Source organism: Schistocerca nitens, chromosome 2 (genome assembly GCF_023898315.1).
Source record: "Schistocerca nitens isolate TAMUIC-IGC-003100 chromosome 2, iqSchNite1.1, whole genome shotgun sequence".
NCBI classification, from domain to species: domain Eukaryota; kingdom Metazoa; phylum Arthropoda; class Insecta; order Orthoptera; family Acrididae; genus Schistocerca; species Schistocerca nitens.
Window position 1 is genome coordinate 179,758,513 of NC_064615.1, and position 17,921 is coordinate 179,776,433.

Sequence of the window (17,921 nt, forward strand, 5' to 3'; positions counted from 1 at the left end):
TGGCATATGAAATGGTATGAAGTGACATGGAATGTGAGAACACTGAATGAGACTGGAGGACTAAAGAATCTGAAATAGGAAATGAAAACCTATACTGTGACAATAGTGGCAGAACAAGAGGTGAAATGAAAAGGAAGTGGAATATTACCACCTGGGACACACACGTTGTTCTACTGCTTTGGAAACAGAGGATACAAAGGCACAGATTTTTTTGGTTGATAGTGTTCATAAGTCTGCCACATTGGACTTTAAAGAATCTGTGTACTATGAATGAAAGCCTGAGCCTGCTTTTTCAGAATATCTTTCATATGTACATATGCTCCAACAGAAGATGGAGAGCCAGTGGAAAAAAAAAATATATTCTATGAGCAACTGGAACAGAAAATAGCTAGGGTGGCAAAGCAAGATATAACATTGGTTATGGGGGACTTCAATGCTCAAGTAGGAAGAGAAATTGCATACAGGAAAACAGCTGGTAAGGAGACTCTACATGAAACTTCTAACGATAATGGTCTCCTACTAATTGATTTTGCCATGGGCAATAATATTATTATTAAAAGCACATGGATGCAAAGGAAGGCCGTAAGGAAAGTTTGGTGCTCCCCAGATGGGGTCACAAAAAATCAGATCAATCACATACTCATAGATAGACAACATCCTTCAGATATATTACAAGTGGATAGTTGTCATGGTGTGGATGGAGATAGTGGTCACCATTTGGTAAGAATAAAATACAGGCATATGGTAGCCAATTACAGACAGGGCAAGGAACTATTGTGCCAAGGTTTGATGATGCCAAGTTAAGAAATGATGAAAATACAGTACAACAGTACAAAACTATTTTGACAATTAGACTTAATGAAGCTGAAGACTGACAGGAGATGGTACTGATGAAAGATGAGAAACAGTCAATGATATAATACATAAGACAGCTGAATCTGCACTGGGTAGAAAGAAGCAATCGAGAACCCAGTTCTGGTTTGATGAAGATTGTAGGAGGAAGATAGAAGAAAGGAATGAGGCAAGAAAAAGTATGCTGCAGTGGAGAACAGGAAGTACTGTAGAAGAATACCAAGTGAAGAGATGTGAAGGGAAGCAGATAATGAATGTAGGATGGAAAAGAGAGCAATTGAAAAACAGTGTATTAACGGGTTAGAAGAGAGAAAGACTGCTCAGGTAACAAGGTAATACTATATGAGGGTGAAAGATATAAAGAAAGGATTCCAACCCAGCACAGCTTTCTGTAAAGATAAGGAGAGAAACCTGATTGGGGGAAAAGATCAGATTTTAGACAGTTGGGATTTTAGTGAACTACTGAATACAGAATCAGAAAACAAAGGTAAGGTTGATGCTGGTATGGTAGAAGAGGTGGAGCTGGAAGTAAACAGAGAAGAGTACCAGGAATCAGTTGAGGAACCAACACTGGAAGATTTTTGGACAACATGGTTGTGGAGATGAAGCAGCGATTAGTATGATTAATCAATTATTCAAAAACAGTCTTAATCACATTTATTATTATTATACCGCCATAATAATAATAAATGTGATTAAGACTGTTTTTGAATAATTGAACACTGGAAGAAGTTAAAGTTAGTATCAATACTCTTAAAAACAATAAAGCTCCAGGAGAAGACAATATTACAACAGAAACGATCAAATATGGCAGAGAAAAACTAATAAGGGTTTTGCATGAGATTATAGTGGAAATATGGTGGAAAGAAAACATGCCAGAACAATGGAATACAGCAATACTCTGCCCTACATAAGAAACATGACAAAGCCGACTGAGTGAATCATAGAGGAATTGCACTGCTTTGTATAGTATATAAAATATTAGGAAAAATCAGCATCTACAAGACTACCAGTGTAGTTTCAGAACTAATAGATCCACTACAGATCAGATTTTTACTATCAAATAGATCCTTGAAAATGTTATGACTATAAGATCAATGTCCACCAGCTGTTAATTGATTTCAAACAAGCTTATGATAGTATCAAAAGGGATCAATTTCGGAGGGCAATGCAAGAGGCAGGAATACCCAACAAACTTACAAGACTGGTTGAAATGACTTTGAGAAGAACTGTAGGCAAAGTAAAGGTTGAGGTCACTTTATCAAACGCGTCTGATGTTAACCAAGGATTACACCAGAGTGATGTGCTCACCACTATTCCGTTTAATGTTGCCTTGGAATGGGTAATGCAAAAAGACACACAGCAGCAACCCTGGGGAACACTGTGTAATAGAGTGATACAGGATCTTGAATATGCAGATGACATTAATTCGTTATCTAGTAGGAAACAGGACTGGAAGAAAAGCTTGAAACATTACAAGGATGTGGAGTGGAGATGAGGCTGGCAATTAAACAGTCAAAGACCAAGTATATGTTAACACATCGTAAAAGATATAGCGAAGGAGAAAGAAGCAAGTCCCAATTTTTTTATACAGTCCAATATAGCCACAGTCACAAATGATGATGATGAAATGATGAGGACAACACAAACACCCAGTCCCTGGGAAGAGAAAATCCCCAACCCGGCCGGGAATTGAACCCAGGACCCCATGATCCAGAGGCAGCAACACTAGCCACTAGACCACAAGCTGCGAACATTGAATGGGAAAGAATGATAGCTTTAAATATCTTGGGTCTCTGGTAACTGAGAATAATGATTTGAGAGAAGAAATACATGCAAGGATTGCCGCTGGTAATAGGAGTTACTTTGCACTGATTAAAGTATTTAAAGCAAGAAGCCATAGTAGGAATCTGAAGCTGACTGTGTGTCATAAGGTAGTGAGACATGTGGTTATGTATGATTTAGAGACTTGGACAATGACATAAAATGATGAAGAGCTGTTGCAGAGATGGGAAAAGAAGAAAATCTGTGGGCCAGTGAATGATAGGGGATTTTAGTTGTATAACAAATCAGATATCATTCCATAAATAGAGAGTAATAGACTACATTGCTTGGAACACGTAGGAAGTATGATGGAGAACAGCAGAGTCACGAAAGTTTTCACAGGAGAACCAGATGGACACCTTATGAGGGGCAGGCCAAGGATCACATGGCTCAACAACGTGGAGGAGGACTTGAGAAGAATGGATATTACAAGGTGGAGAGCCAAGGCAGCTAACAGAGAAGAGTGGGCAGAGATTGTCCAGGAAGCCAAAACCCTATAAGGTCTATAGTGCCCAGGAGTAAGTAAGTAAGTAAATGTATACATTGTACTTATTGCTTCTAAATCACTTGATTACTGGACTCCTTACTTCTGAAGTGGAAGAAATTGGAAGACCTCACACTGCCAACACTTTGTGCCTAACCATTGCCACTAGTAGTAGTAGTAGTAGTAGTAGTAGTAATAATGTGTAAGCCCTACAGCAATTTAATAGCCATTACATAATTACTGTTGTTTTGTGCTGTCAATTACTTCATTTATCTGTTGTGAAATGAATAATGAAGCAATTTCTGATCCACTGTGGGAACTACCTACAACTCAGAGTTCTCTCATGAGCTATTTAAGCATTTATGATGCATATGCCACAGTTTTACTGTCATCGATGGGTGGTACAAAGTACATAGCATATGGGTTGTGAGTGGACTATATGAGGAAGATGATTCTTATATATTCGTTTCACAAGCTGTAGCCTCCACACCACACTGTCACATGTTAATGCTAGAGAGAGAGAGAGAGAGAGAGAGAGAGAGAGAGAGAGAGAGAGAGAATAATTTTTTTTTTTTTTTTTTTTTTTAGTCAGTATTACAGTCTTACAGGAAGTGATGATAGTAATGGTCTTTTAAATATAATTCAGTTTCGTGACCAAAACAAAATTGAACCCTTTTGTTTTGATCCCACAGAAAATTTCATTTTAACACTCAGTGGGTAATCACCCATAGGCTGGAAACCACTGTTGTAGACGATGTCACTGGACTGCATTCCTGTAAGTCATCTGAACAAAATACAAGGTGTGCACCAAGAGTCATGAAATATATTTTTCAAAAGTTTTGTAGTAATAATAACAATAATGGATATTCTTGGATAAAATAAGGAGCAGACTGATGTGTGGATCACTGAAACACAGAACAAAAAGCAACAATCACACTAGTTTTAGAACATTAGCTCTTTTTCCATCAGAAAACACACACACACACACAAATGTGTCCAAACACTGGGCTGCGTAAAGAGTTAATACTCTTCAAACTATTCTCCATGAGCATCTACACATTTTTTTTCCATTTCCCAGGCCTGGTGCACCTCCTCGATGGCCTTGATGGGAATCTCCTTTAAAGCTACCACAGCCACTTAGCCTCAAAACAGCATCCTTTGAGTACATTCTTGACCTTGAGGAACAAAAAGAAGTCAGGGAAGGAGATCAGCACTGTAGCGTGCTCTGATGCCATGTTATGCTTTGCCAGGAAGTGTTGCAGTAGTCAGGTAGCAGCAATGTTTTTTCATACGAGGATGGTTTTCGCAATCTTCCCAGAACAGCCTGGCTAGGAATACAAGATATATTATTAGGAGTAACCTGGATAAAATAGGTGCAGAAACCGGGCACACAAATGCGGGGTTTGTGGAGGTCTTTGAGCACCATGATCGGCCCTGGGTAAACACTGCTGAAAGGTATGTTAACACTGAGCTGAACGGGATGCTCTAGACATCAGCAAAATTTCACGTTAATGTTGTTCCAGTTCATGCTATTGGTAGGTGGGGATACTCTGCACATGGCCTGCACCTAAATAGGAAGGGGAAAGATAAGTTGCCTCCTCTGTTAGCGGATACTGTAAGGGAGGTTACAGTCACACAAAGGACGATCCCTGCCATTAATGGGACCAGGCATAAGGTTTTTTTTAGGTTAAAGCCAAAGTCCAGGCAGACAACAATCAAGAAGAATAGAAAAATAAAATAAAAGAAGTTTCAAGAACAGTAAATAGGGATAAAGCTAAAGGTAGTATCAATTTACTTCATCAAAATATCAGATGAATAAAAAATAAAGTAGAAGAACTGTTAGTGTGTTTATATGATCTCACAAATAAAAATGAGATTGAAATACTTTGTCTGAACACCATGTAACTGTGGGGGTGGGAAGTGTCAGTATAAATTGGTATAATTTAGCATCTTATACTTGCAGATCTAGCATGAATAGAGGAGGAGATGCTATTTACACTAAACAAGGGTATAAATACAAAACTGTAGAAGTAAGCAAATTTTGTGTCGATCAGCACTTTGAAGTTCGTGCATTTGAACTACAGCTAGATAATGTAGTGTTGATATTAGCAACAGTGCACAGGGCCCCATTACGAGATTTGGAGCTATTCATAAAAAAGTTTGACTACATATTATGCTGTTTGTCACACAAAAAGAATAAGTTATTAATCTGTGGTGATTTAAATGTAAACTTTATAAGCAATTCTAATAGGAAAAGTGAACTAGAAGTGTTATTAATGACATAAAACTTAGAATCAGTGATCAGTTTCCCTACACATATAGCTCAAGACAGTAGCACTCTAACAGATAATGTATTTGTACAGCAAGAGGATGTAAAGCTAACACACTTTCCCTGTGATAAATGGATTACCAGACCATGATGAACAATTGCTTAACTTACAAAATGTAGCAAGGTGTACAGTTCAGGAACTATTAAGTAAAAGGGTAAGGTTGCTCAACCCAGTCTCTATAGAGCACTTCAGAGAAAGTTTAAGAAATGTTAATTGGGGAGATGTGTATAATGAGCCAAACGCTAATGATAAATGCAACATATTTTTTGATCCATTTATATTTCTCTTTGAACATTGTTGACCAACCAAAAAAATAAATAAATAATAAACAAAAATAAAAAATACTAAAACTAATACCAAATAGTTTTCAAAGATACTTTGGATTATAACAGGTATTAAGGTGTCTTCAGAAAAAAAAAGAAAATTGTATGAGACAGCAAGATTTAGTAAAGACCCAGAAGTAATTTTACACTACAAAAATTATTGCAACATATTGAGAAAAGTTGTCAGAAAATCAAGAAATACGTATGTTAGAGACGAAATTAACAACTCGGGCAATAAAATAAAATCAATATTGAATGCTGTTAGAAGGGAGGCAGGAAAAGTAACCACTGGGTTAGGTATTATTACTATTGAAGAGAATGAGACCATTTTAACCAACAGTACACAAGTAGCTAATGTATTTAACAACCATTTCTTAAGTGTAGGTGAAAAAGTTGGTGAGAACAGTTCAAAAGAAAAAAACCAAGCAACACATGGAAGAGTCAGTTAATTGAGAAATCTTAGATTAATTTTCACCAAACAACCTCTTCTGAAATAAGGAAAATCATTAAATCTATGAAAACTGAAATGTTCTGTTGAAGCAGATGATATCTCTAATAAGATATTAAAACAATGTGGAGCAGTTATAGCTGATGTTCCGAGTCAAGTATGTAATGCATCACTAACTCAAAATATTTTCCCAGACAGGTTAAAATGGTTAAAATATGCCACTGTCAAGTCTCTCTACAATAAAGGGGACACCATAGATATCAATAATTACTGGCCAGTATCTTTGCTTACAGCATTTTCAAAAATCGCCAAGAAAGTAATGTACTCAAGAGTGATTAGCCACCCAACAGTAAAGGGATACTTAGTAAATGACAGTTGAGATTTCATAAATGCTGTTCCACTGAGACAGCAATATACAATTTCACTGCCCACATAATAGAGTACAAAAATAGTAAATGTCGCCAACAAGAATTTTCTGTGACTTATGCAAAGCATTTGATTGTGTGAACCATGACATTATATTAAAGAAAATACAATTCTATGGTATAAATGGAACAGCATATGAGTGTTTTAAGTCATATCTACAGAACAGGAAGCAAAAAGTTTCTTTATAAGTTTTAAGTGATTTAAGGAAGTTTGCCACTTCATCTAACTGGGGTAAAAATAGATTAGGTGTTAAATAGGGTCCCCTTCTGCTCTTGATATATGTGAACGACCTGCCATCTTAGCTGAAACAAGAAGCTAAACTAACACTGTTTGCTGATGATACAAGCATCATTATTAATCCAGTAAAAGAAACTCCAATAGAAAATGATAGAAATAATGTTTTTTGGTTTTCTGCAAATGGGTTTGCTCCGAACTTTGAATTTTCTGCTGCAAGAAGTACAGTTCCTTCAATACCTATAATACATAATCAGACGTCAGTAGCCAGAGCAGAGCTTTTGGGTGTACATATAGATGAGAATCTTAACTGGAAAATTCATATTTTGGATCTCCTAAAGTGGTGTGGGGCTGATAGTCGCACGTCTTGTAGGCATCTGTTGAAAAGGTTAGGAATTCTTATAACAGCCTCACCACACATTTACTCAGTGATGAAAATTGTTCTCAACAACGGGGACCAGTTTAAAAACAACTGTGACATTCACAATTATAACACTAGAAGAAAGGACAACTTACACTATCTTCTACTTCACTGACCTTTGGCACAGAATGGGGTAAAATATGCTGCTGTAAAACTTTTTGATAAATTAGCATATGAAATGAAATGTCTGACAGACAGCAGTAATAGGTTCAAAAATAAACTGAAATCGTATCTCCTTGAAAACTCCTTCTACGCCACAGGTGAATTCTTGAATAGGAATAAATAAATTTAAAGGTACAATATATGCATTTTGTGCCATTTAAGGGAATGGGGTAGGTACTAAAAATTTTGAGCTTAAAAAAAAAAAAAAACCCTTGATTCATGTGTGCATTTCTTGTGCACTTGACACATTCCACATCATAATGGTTGCCGTGAGATTGATCAACTGAACACGTAACTAACTAAGTAACTAAATTATCCTCAACTCAGATTTACTCATCCCCCGACAACTTCTGTTTCAGGGTGTGCCATTCGGCACTCTGGCACTTCGTCTTTGGGTCAGATTGGAATGTTCATGTTTCATCACCATCAATGATGTTGTTCCAATAACCTAGTTAAGTTTCTGCATGCTGCGTCACTTTCCTTGCGATCAAACCTTGATTGGCCTTTTGCTCATCCATCAACAGTTTGGGGATCAGCTCAGTTCATACCTTTTGCATATTTAATTCTTCTGTAATGTTGCAATGCACAGCAGTTTCTCTACATCTACATCAGTACTCAGCTGTCCACCTGACAGTGTGTGGCAGAGGGTACTTCTGGAACCACTATCTGATCCCATCTTCCCTGTGCCACTCGCAAATGGTGCATGGAAAGAATGATTGTTGGTAAGCCTCTGTATTAGCTCTAATGTCTCAATGATGTCATTTAGTGAAATATATGTGGGAGGAAATAATATGTTGTCTGAGTCAATAGCAAACCTCTCTGTGATGCATAATACCTCTCTTGTAGCATCTGCCATTAGCGTCTGTTAAGCATCTCTCTAACACTTTCATATCGGCTAAATGATCTCGTGATAAAACGCGCCACTCTTCATTGGATCTTCTCCATCTCTTCTATCAGTCCCACCCGGTAAGGGTTCTAGAATGATGAACAATACTCAAGAACCAGACGAACAAGTGCCTTGTAAGCCACTTCTTTTTTCCTGGGAACCTGTGTGGCATCTGTTTTTCCTACTATTTGTTTTAGGCAGTCATTCCAACTGAGGTCACTCCGGATAGTTATTCCTACGTATTTCTTCGTAGATACTGCTGCCAGCAATTTGTCATCAATAACGTTAGCTGTACAACAGTGGATTTCTTTTCCTATGTATGTGCAATATGTTACATTTATTTATGCGCAGGGTCAAGTGGCATTCATCAATCCTCTGTAGGTCATTCTGCCTATCTTCCGGTGTTGCTACTGTCTTTTAGACAACTGCACCATATGTGAACCGTCTTAAAGTGTTTCTGATGCTTTTACTAGGTCATTCATATCCACTGTAAACAGTCCTACCACACTTCTGTGGGGTACTACAGAAATTACCTTGACAACTGTCAACTTAGTTCCATTACGAGCGATGTGTTGAGTTCTATCTCTACAGAAGCCTTGAATCCAGTTGCAAATCTGGTCAAATAGTTGGTAAGCAGCATTGTGGGACAGTTCAAATGCCTTCCTCACATCAGGGAACACAGCATCAATCTGTGCTAGAGATCTCATGCAAAGACATAGGGCGCCGAGTTTCACAAGATCTCTGTCTGCAGAATTGTGGATTTTTACATAGGAGATTTTCATTCTCCAAAAATGTTATAAATTCTTTAGCATTAACATGTTCCATAAAAAAAAAATGAAATGATCGTATGGCATTGTTGGCCGGGAGGCCCCATTCGGGGTAGTTCGGCCACTGTATTGCCACATCGGCGACTTGTGAGTCAATGATGATGAAAATGATGATGAAGGACACACAACACCCAGTCCACTGCTGGAATCGAACCCGGGCCCCCTGCGTGGTAGGCAGTAACACTACTGCTACGCTACGGAGGTGGACACATGTTCCATAATTCTACAACAAACTGACGTTGACAATGTAAGGCTACAATGATGTGCACCTTTCCTTGAAAGTGGGAGTGACCTGTGATTTTTTTTCTAGTTGGTAGGTACCCTTAATTGCTCTAGTGAACTATGATAAAATGCTGCTAGAAGTGAACCCAGTTGTTTTGCATAATCTTTGTAGAATCTTGTAGGTATCTCATCTAGTTGTAATGCCTTTCCACTACTAAATGAATGTAGTTGCTTTTCTATTCTGCTATCAACTATCTCAATGTCCACCATTTTGGCATGCATATGATGACTGAAAGGAGATAACATATTACGATCTTCTGCAGTGAAACAACTTCAGTATTTCGTCCTTCTCTCTGCAATCTTCGTTTTCTGTGTCTGTATGGTCCACAGACTGAATAAATAAATAATTTCAAATCACTACTGATTTTACACAAGACCAAAACCATTGTGGAATATTCATCAGGTCAGCAAACAGCCGAGCACTAATTTTAAGTCAGCATTCAGCAACCCACATATGTGAGTTGCATTTTCATCAGATTGGCTTGTTGATGGTCATCAAGGACGGAGATCATCATCCAACCACTCCTGGTTCCTGTAAAACTTCCCCGACCCAATAACTTGCACATATAAAAGAGCAGACTCCCCAGAAGCTTATTTAAGAAGTTCACGGTTTTCTGCAGCATTTTTGTCGAGTTTTACGAAAACTTTATCGCCCAACATTGTTCAAAAGTACCCACTATGATGTGATCTCAAAACAGAGGTGCACTAAATGATTCTGATGCCATCAATGCTAGGAGCAAAGCGACCAATGTTGTGCTGCAAAGCTGAGAGTCCACCCACCTGTCTCAAAATGCCCAACATGCTGCAACCTGACATGGAAAAAAAGAAAGAAAGAAAAACAGACATTTTTCATAAGTTTTGGGATGCAATCCTTTTCCCCTCAAATATATTGCTCATTGTGATTAAGACATGGAAGATTAGCTTCTTTTCGTTGCTGCAAAAGACACTGTCGCATGTTATTCACTTACAGGATATTTAAAACGAACATTCCTTGCCTTCCTGTCACAGCTCAGAGCAAGTGCTACCAAAATTACCACATACAACATTCAAGTAATCACATTCCTTCTATTCTTAACTTTAACTCTGTTCACTGCCCCTTCTATAGCATGGTGGCTGTCTTTTCTCTTGGCACTGTACTCCACCCTCAGCCTACCATTACAATATTAAATAAAAGTAACACAGATGTAAACCATGGGAAGCTAAGAAGAATCTATACCTGTTACACGAGACAATTTTGTAGTCTTAGATATTTGACAAATGACAGTAGACAATGCATAAGAAAGTGTCTTTCAGGGAATAGAAGAAGTTACAATGTTGGAGGACATACTTACTGACTTACAAATACACATTTAAATATTTGCAAGTTTGATCACATCATTCTCCGCCTTTCTAACTCTTAGTTTGTCCTTTCCTATACCCTCCCCCTCTCCTCCCACGCCCCAACTAACTGTGTTTCACTTTTCTGACAATCACAATTTATGTACTCTAAACAACAAACCTTTGTTGCAATTTCTACTGTCTCATTTCTACGATTAAATCTGACTTTACTATTCTATCATCATCTTCTTCTTCTCCTGTTGATTGAGAAACTGTGAATGGTTCAACATTCACACTTCATAAACCTTTCCTTCGCTAAAATACTTATCGGAAAACAATCACAGGAAACAGAGTGGGAAAGAGGATTGAATGAGAGAGTGAGTGAGCGAGCGAGTGCTTGAGACAGAGAGAGAGAGAAAATATCATAGAATACAATACATGAAGCTAATTTGCATAGTCTTTTAGTTTTACTTAAACTTTATTTTTCAGAGTTTTACTTCATTTAAACTTTGTTTTGTGATGAACTATACTTACTGTAAAATTAACATGATACAGTACTAAAAGTTCAAATTTATGTGAGCAAATGTTAAAGCCCTTAATAACTGAAGAAATAATTTTGTTAAGTATAAAGAACCATTAACAGAACATCATAATTATAATTTTGTTAGTTAAAAAAAGTCAAGCAATATGGCACAAGAAATCTAATTGTAAATAAAGTTATAACAAAGTTACAAATATTATTGTAGGTATGGCCGCATGACTCAGTACTGATTTCTCTCTCACTCAGTATGTTGCTCAATTCTTATACAACCAAGTAGTTTTGTTACTTAAAATGTTTAGAGCTACTGTGTGATTGGGACACTTTTTGCCTGGTACAATAAACAAAAAGCTGTAACCAGAATGCATAATTTTATTTCTGTTGTACAAACCTGAGACAAATTGATCACACATAGTAATAAGATAAGTAACTGAGTAACTGTCTTTAAAGTTACTCCTTCAATGATAATATGTCCTGATAGTACTAGTTTATTTGCTACAAAAATTACCTGGTTAACAAATTTACTTACTAAAGTAATTAATATTCTGTATTATGCGACAGAAGAGTAGTATGATAAACAATAGATCAAAAATTGACATTTTGGATGAAGAAGAACTTACCTATACAAATTCAGTCTCTCTGATTGCTTATACGGGCCATATGGACCACCCTGTAATGGACTTTCATCTGGCTCAATACCAGCCCAATTAAGGTCTTTTTCTAGTTTTTCTGTTGCCTCTGGCACAAGCCTACTTTGGTCAGTATCTTCTATCCTAAGTACAAACCGTCCATTGTGCGATTTCGCAAATAAGTAATTATACAAAGCTGTTCTCAAACCTCCCAGGTGGAGATGACCTAAATTAAAAGAATTACACATTAGTAATAACAATACACAATTGATTTAATAGTACACATATAATAGCCTTTGAAATTATAAAACAAACACCACTATCACAAAAATATTATTTACAACTAGCAGAAAAGACAAATAATGCACAAGAACTGGACTTCGAAATAAACATATATATCAGTGCAAATGGTAATTTGTATACTGTTATTTGTATCAAATGTGCCTGCAAATTTGCTTAAAGGTTGTATAAAAAGCAGAATAAAACTGAAACCATCATGGGTGGTTGGCTGGATTTTTAACAATGGAGACTGTGTTTGTAGAAATCCTTTCCTGAAATGAGTGCGAGAGACTGCAGCTATTCTCCTCTCTTTATAAAATTATAGCTTGAATATCCAACGATGAAACTGCCACTAGGAGAAATGATTGGGTGATGTGTAGTGAATCCATTCAAGTGCAATAGTTAAATAAAAATCACCTATCCTTGCAGTACCAAACTTTAATCAGCCAATTCCTTCTCTCGCTAAATGTAATAGTCATTATTGCCATAACACTTTGTCATCCCATGAAATTGCTTCTCAATTCTACTTTGTCCAATAACGTCTGATATTGATGACATATTTATTTGTCACCAACAATGTTACCAATATATGCAGGAAGACTGCTTTGAAAGTCTGGGCACAAGAAGCAGGGCGACAATTTTGGCTGTTAGGTGCAGGAATATCACATTTCCTGAACTAGGGTACACACAAGGTGCACTTGCAGCTTTCTGCACTGTGGTTGCATCTTAGCCAGCTGTGATGGGTGCCTGCCCTTGGCTTCCACAATATTGTGGCTGGGAGTTGTTCCTTCAGCTCACCTCCACTTGAACTGGTAGCCAGAGTCAGGTAGTGAAAAAGCCACTCAAAGGACTAATCTGAATGATGAAATTACAAGCCACCTGAACCTTGTTGATGGAAAGGCAGTTGCTCAATCACACTCAGCCCACTTCAATCATTGCTACCACTATAAGATCATGGGCAGCTGCATCAACATGTGAGCAGTTTTTCCACATGTGGTGATCCTCGCTGGTCACAGTTGCATACTCATGTCCTCTCAACTCTTATTAGGCCCCCTACATTATTTCATGAGCCAACTAGCTCTTGAAAAGCAATGTTCTCTTTCTGAGCTTTTTGTAAAGTTAGTTAGTTACCTAGTGTCATGTTTCATGTATCATCTGCACATTAAATCTTAATGTTGTGGTATGTTTCATCCTATTCACATCACAAATTATTTTGGAAATATGACTATATGCTTATAATTTACAAGTGTGTGCTCCCTTTTTTTTCTATTTGTTTGTACAAGTATATTCATCCTTGTTGTGTGCTAATTAATTTCATCAGAACAGCAACACCTTACAGAAGTTTAATCCTCCACCAGCTGCCCCCTCCTTCCTCTTCTCTTCCGATTTAGTAGACTGGTTTGATGCAGCTCTCCATCCTAGTCTGTACTGTGCAACTCTCTCTATCCCTACGTAACTACTGCAATGTACATCCACTTGAACCTGTTTACTATATTCAAGCCTCGACCCCCTTAGCTGCCGCCCCCCACCCCCAAACACAAACACACATTTCCCTCTGTTACTAAACTGATTATTTCTGGATGCCTTAGGATATGTCCTATCTACCTTCCTCTTCTTCTACATCTATGAGAGTCGGTCAATAAGTAATGCCTCACATTATTTTTTTAAAAAAAAAAGCTGTTAATAAACACAGACAAACATCCTTGTTGGGGTTTCACATCTGATGTCTGTTTTGTGCACCGGTGAAGTTTCAAACCATTCTGTCAGATGGCAGAGCCGTAGTACAACATCAAAATGGTGTCTACATATGACTCATATTACAAGCAGTGTGCTGTTATTGAAGCCTTGTGTGCAGAAAAAGAAAATGTGGTGAACATAATAAGTGTTTGTGTGCAGATTATTGTGATGCTGCAGTTGATAGGAGTACAGTTGGTTGATGGGTAAAGGGAGCTACAGCCTCAGGAAATGCAGAAACAGAGCTCCATTATCAGCCACGCTTGGGATGTCCTATCACAGCCACAGCTCCAGACACGCTAAATCTTGCAGATGCCATTATTTGTGATGACTGCTTAAAGATTCCTTACAGGGAACACACTTTGAAGATGACGAGAGTGTCAATCATGCAGTGCAAACATGGCTATGTGTACAGGACAAGAGCTTTTACCAGAAGGGAATACATGCTCTTCCACAATGTTGGCGTATGGCTATAAAAAATGATGGAGATTACATAGAAAAATAGGACATGGACAAGACATGTTGATGTACAGGGTGGTCCATCTGAAGTTTCGGATGAGATTATCTCGAAAACTATACATTGGGTAAAAATATTGGATAAGGCGGACATCAAATGAAACTACACGTGACCCCCAGCCCCCACCCCCTTGGGTGGGGTGGGGGTCAACTTTTAAATCTTAAATGTAAACACCCATTTTTTTATTGCAGATTCGGATTCTCCATCAAAAAGTAATCAAGTTTTGTCTGAAACATTTTTTTAAACCATTGACAGATGGCGCTGAAATCAATAAAACAGTATAATTGGGGAAGAACTCTGATTTATTTAGAATTATCTGAGAAAGACGCATCAAATCGATAAAAAATGTGCACCAATTCTTTCATTATGCCAAATAAAGCTACTTTTGGTACAAAATATACTGTATCCTACTTTTAGCGTCATGCAGGAACAACGACATGGACATAGTAGAATGACAGTCCCATGGGATGCTTCATTAGTGTGAGCCCCTTGCCTCTTAGATGTTGGGGTGCTTCATTAGTGAGAGTCCCCTTGCCTCTCACAATTTGGCATGGTTAATTAATGAAATTTGCCATGAATAAATTGTTCAAAATTATCCCCATTTGCTTCAATGCATAAAGTCAATTGTCTGCGAAAGTTGTCCACAGTTTTGAGCAGCACATTCCGTCTTATGGCTGCACACGCTCTTCGAATGTGTTGGTCCATATCGTTTCGGGTTGTGGGCTGTCTTTCATAAACAATATTTTTTTAAATAACCCCACAAGAAAAAATTACGAGATGTTAGGTCTGGTGAACATGGAGGCCACTGAATTGGTCCACCTCGTCCTATACACCGACCAGGGTATCATAAATTTAAAACGTTCCACACATTTTTAGCATAATGGGGAGCTGCTCCATCCTGTTGGAACCACATTCGTTGCCTAGTTTCTAGATCAACATCTTCCATCAGTTCCAACAAATCATTGCAGAGAAGTTGTAAAAAAGATTCTCCAGTAACATTTTGATCAAAAAAATATGGTCCTATCAAGTAACCATTTCAAATTCCACACCAGACCATTAACGACCATTTGTGTTCATTGTCAACGGATCTGTACCAGTGTGGATTGACAGGGGACCAATAATGACAATCATGACAATTTAATTTGCCATTGTTTTTGAATGTGGCTTCATTGGTGAACATAACGTATCTAAAAAAATCATTGTCACCTCTTATCATTTCCAAGGCCCATTGGCAGAAATGCACGCGTATTTGCATATCTTTCAGCATTAATGCCTATGTCAGTATGATATGATACGAATGACATTTATGTGCCTTCAAAATACTCAAAACAGTGATTTCGGTATTCCAGTTTGTCTCTGAATCACACAACTACTCATTTTGGGATCCAGTTGAACACAGGCGAGAACAGTAAGGGTCCAAGCGTAATTTTCATTGTATTCGCAATGACAAGGTGGATGGTGCTTGTAACTATTTCCAGCTCATTGAGTGCAATTTTGAATAATGTTTTCACTTGGATGTCATCTGTTTGGGAAACAATCCACATACAACTGCGCAGCTGCTGCGTAATTGGTATGGCATTCACCTAAAATTAACATCATATCAACAATCTCTGTAGGAGGATAGTGAGCCATGTTTCACTAAAGAATAATTTACTTTCGTGAGTTGATGTTTACGGTTCACAATCTGAAAGTGAAGTGACGTCTGATCGCATTGCACTGACCTTTATACTGAGCCATAGTTCGCAGTTTGGCCATGGTAGCACCAAAGTCAGGTGAGTAATGCAATGGTGAAGAGTTCCCTAACGAGATTTTGATATAAAAGAGCTTGATTTGGTGTAATGAAAGAATTGGTGCACATTTTTTATCGATTTGATGCATCCTTCTCGGATCATTCTAAATAAATCAGAGTTCTTCCCCAATTTTAATGTTTCTCGATTTCAGTGCCACCTGTCAATGGTTTAAAAAAATGTTTCAGGCAAAACTTGATTACTTTTTTATGGATAATCCGAATCTGCAATAAAAATGGAGGTTTCCATTTAAGATTTAGAAGTTGCCCCCTGCCCCACCCAAGGGGGTGGGGGCTGGGGGTCACGTGTAGTTTCATTTGATGTTCCCCTCTGAGCTTACGAACTTGTCTTACCCACTATTTTTACCCAATGCATAGTTTTCAAGATAATCTCAAAAAACCAACAACATGGGGCATTATATACTGAATGGCCATTGTATATCTACACGCTGCAAACCACTCTAAGTGCATGGCAGAAAGTATACCCTACTGTACAAGTTACTAGGGTTTCTCCTTGTTCCAGTCACGTGTGGAACACAGGAAGAATGATTGTTTAAATGATTCCGTACATGCTGTAATTAGTCTTATCTTATCTCTACATCCTAGAGTCATCATTTAAAGCAAGATCTTGAAACTTTATAAGTATGCTTTCTACAGACTGTTTACGTCTATCTTCAAGAGTCTGCCAGTTCAGTTTCTTCAGCATCTCTGTGATACTCTCCCACGGATCAAACAAACCTGTGAGCATTCGTGCTGCCCTTCTCTGTATATATTCATTATCCCTGTTAGTCCTATCTTATATGCAAAGTTGAGCATTATCTGAGATGGGTCACATGAGTGATTTGTAAGCAATCTCTTCTTTTAGTTAAATTGTGCCATACAACTCTTTTCTCTCCAGTGCATCTTGACTAATTACTCGATCTACCTGCCTAATCTTTAGTATTCTCCTGTAACCACATTTCAAAATTTCTATTCTCCTCATCGGCACACTGCTTGATGCTCAAGTTTCACTTCCATATAAGACTACTGTTCACTCAAGTACTTCTCAACATTTACACCTATAGAGACTAGGCATACAGCTTAGGCCTACTGCCTGAAGGGAACACGGTGACTGTTTGTAATTTGATATTTTTAACTAGTGAACCCTCCAATGCTTTGTGTCTGCTAAGTATGTATTGGTATTGGATATACATCCTAACCTCCTCCTTCTCCTCTATCTCTCTGCCCCCCCCCCCCACCCTCTCTCTCCATCCATCTCCTCCCCTCCCTTTCCCCATCTTTCTGTCCTTCTACTCTTTCCTCCTCTCTACATCCACTTCCCCTTCCCTCCTCTCTCTGACCTTGAGCCTTGTTTATTTTTATTCCAAACAAAATCTTGATTGGGAAATGAAGGCACTCAAAATGTGTGGGTAAATCGACTGGGACCATTAGGGTACATAGGATATGTGAGAGACTTCTCCAGTTGCTGGATCTGTGAGGATAGTAGCTTCAGTGACAGTATCCTGTATAGTTTTAATCTGCAAACAGGCTGGATTACAAAGTTCTAGATGATTCAGATTCTGTGGTAGTACTCTAATCGTAAGCCGATAAGCTATAAATAAAACTCTGCTGTTTTATGTTAA

General features: G+C 38.0%; 2 protein-coding genes across 13 annotated transcripts in view; one reads left to right on the forward strand and one right to left on the reverse strand.

The window, feature by feature from the left end:
- Nucleotides 1–17,921, forward strand: part of LOC126235854 (cryptochrome-1-like) — a 460,492-nt gene that overhangs the window by 331,738 nt on the left and 110,833 nt on the right. The gene's annotated exons all lie outside the window — the stretch shown is intronic.
- The window catches only part of LOC126235855 (probable glutamate--tRNA ligase, mitochondrial), a 353,293-nt gene that overhangs the window by 70,075 nt on the left and 265,297 nt on the right, over nucleotides 1–17,921 (reverse strand). Inside the window, exon 2 of one of the 7 annotated variants that reach the window (XM_049944726.1) lies at nucleotides 11,975–12,209. The exons of the other annotated variants lie outside the window; for them this stretch is intronic. Within the exon in view, the coding sequence (XP_049800683.1) occupies nucleotides 11,975–12,209 (235 nt within the window). The remainder of the gene's footprint in view (nucleotides 1–11,974; nucleotides 12,210–17,921) is intronic. 7 annotated transcript variants of the gene reach the window in all.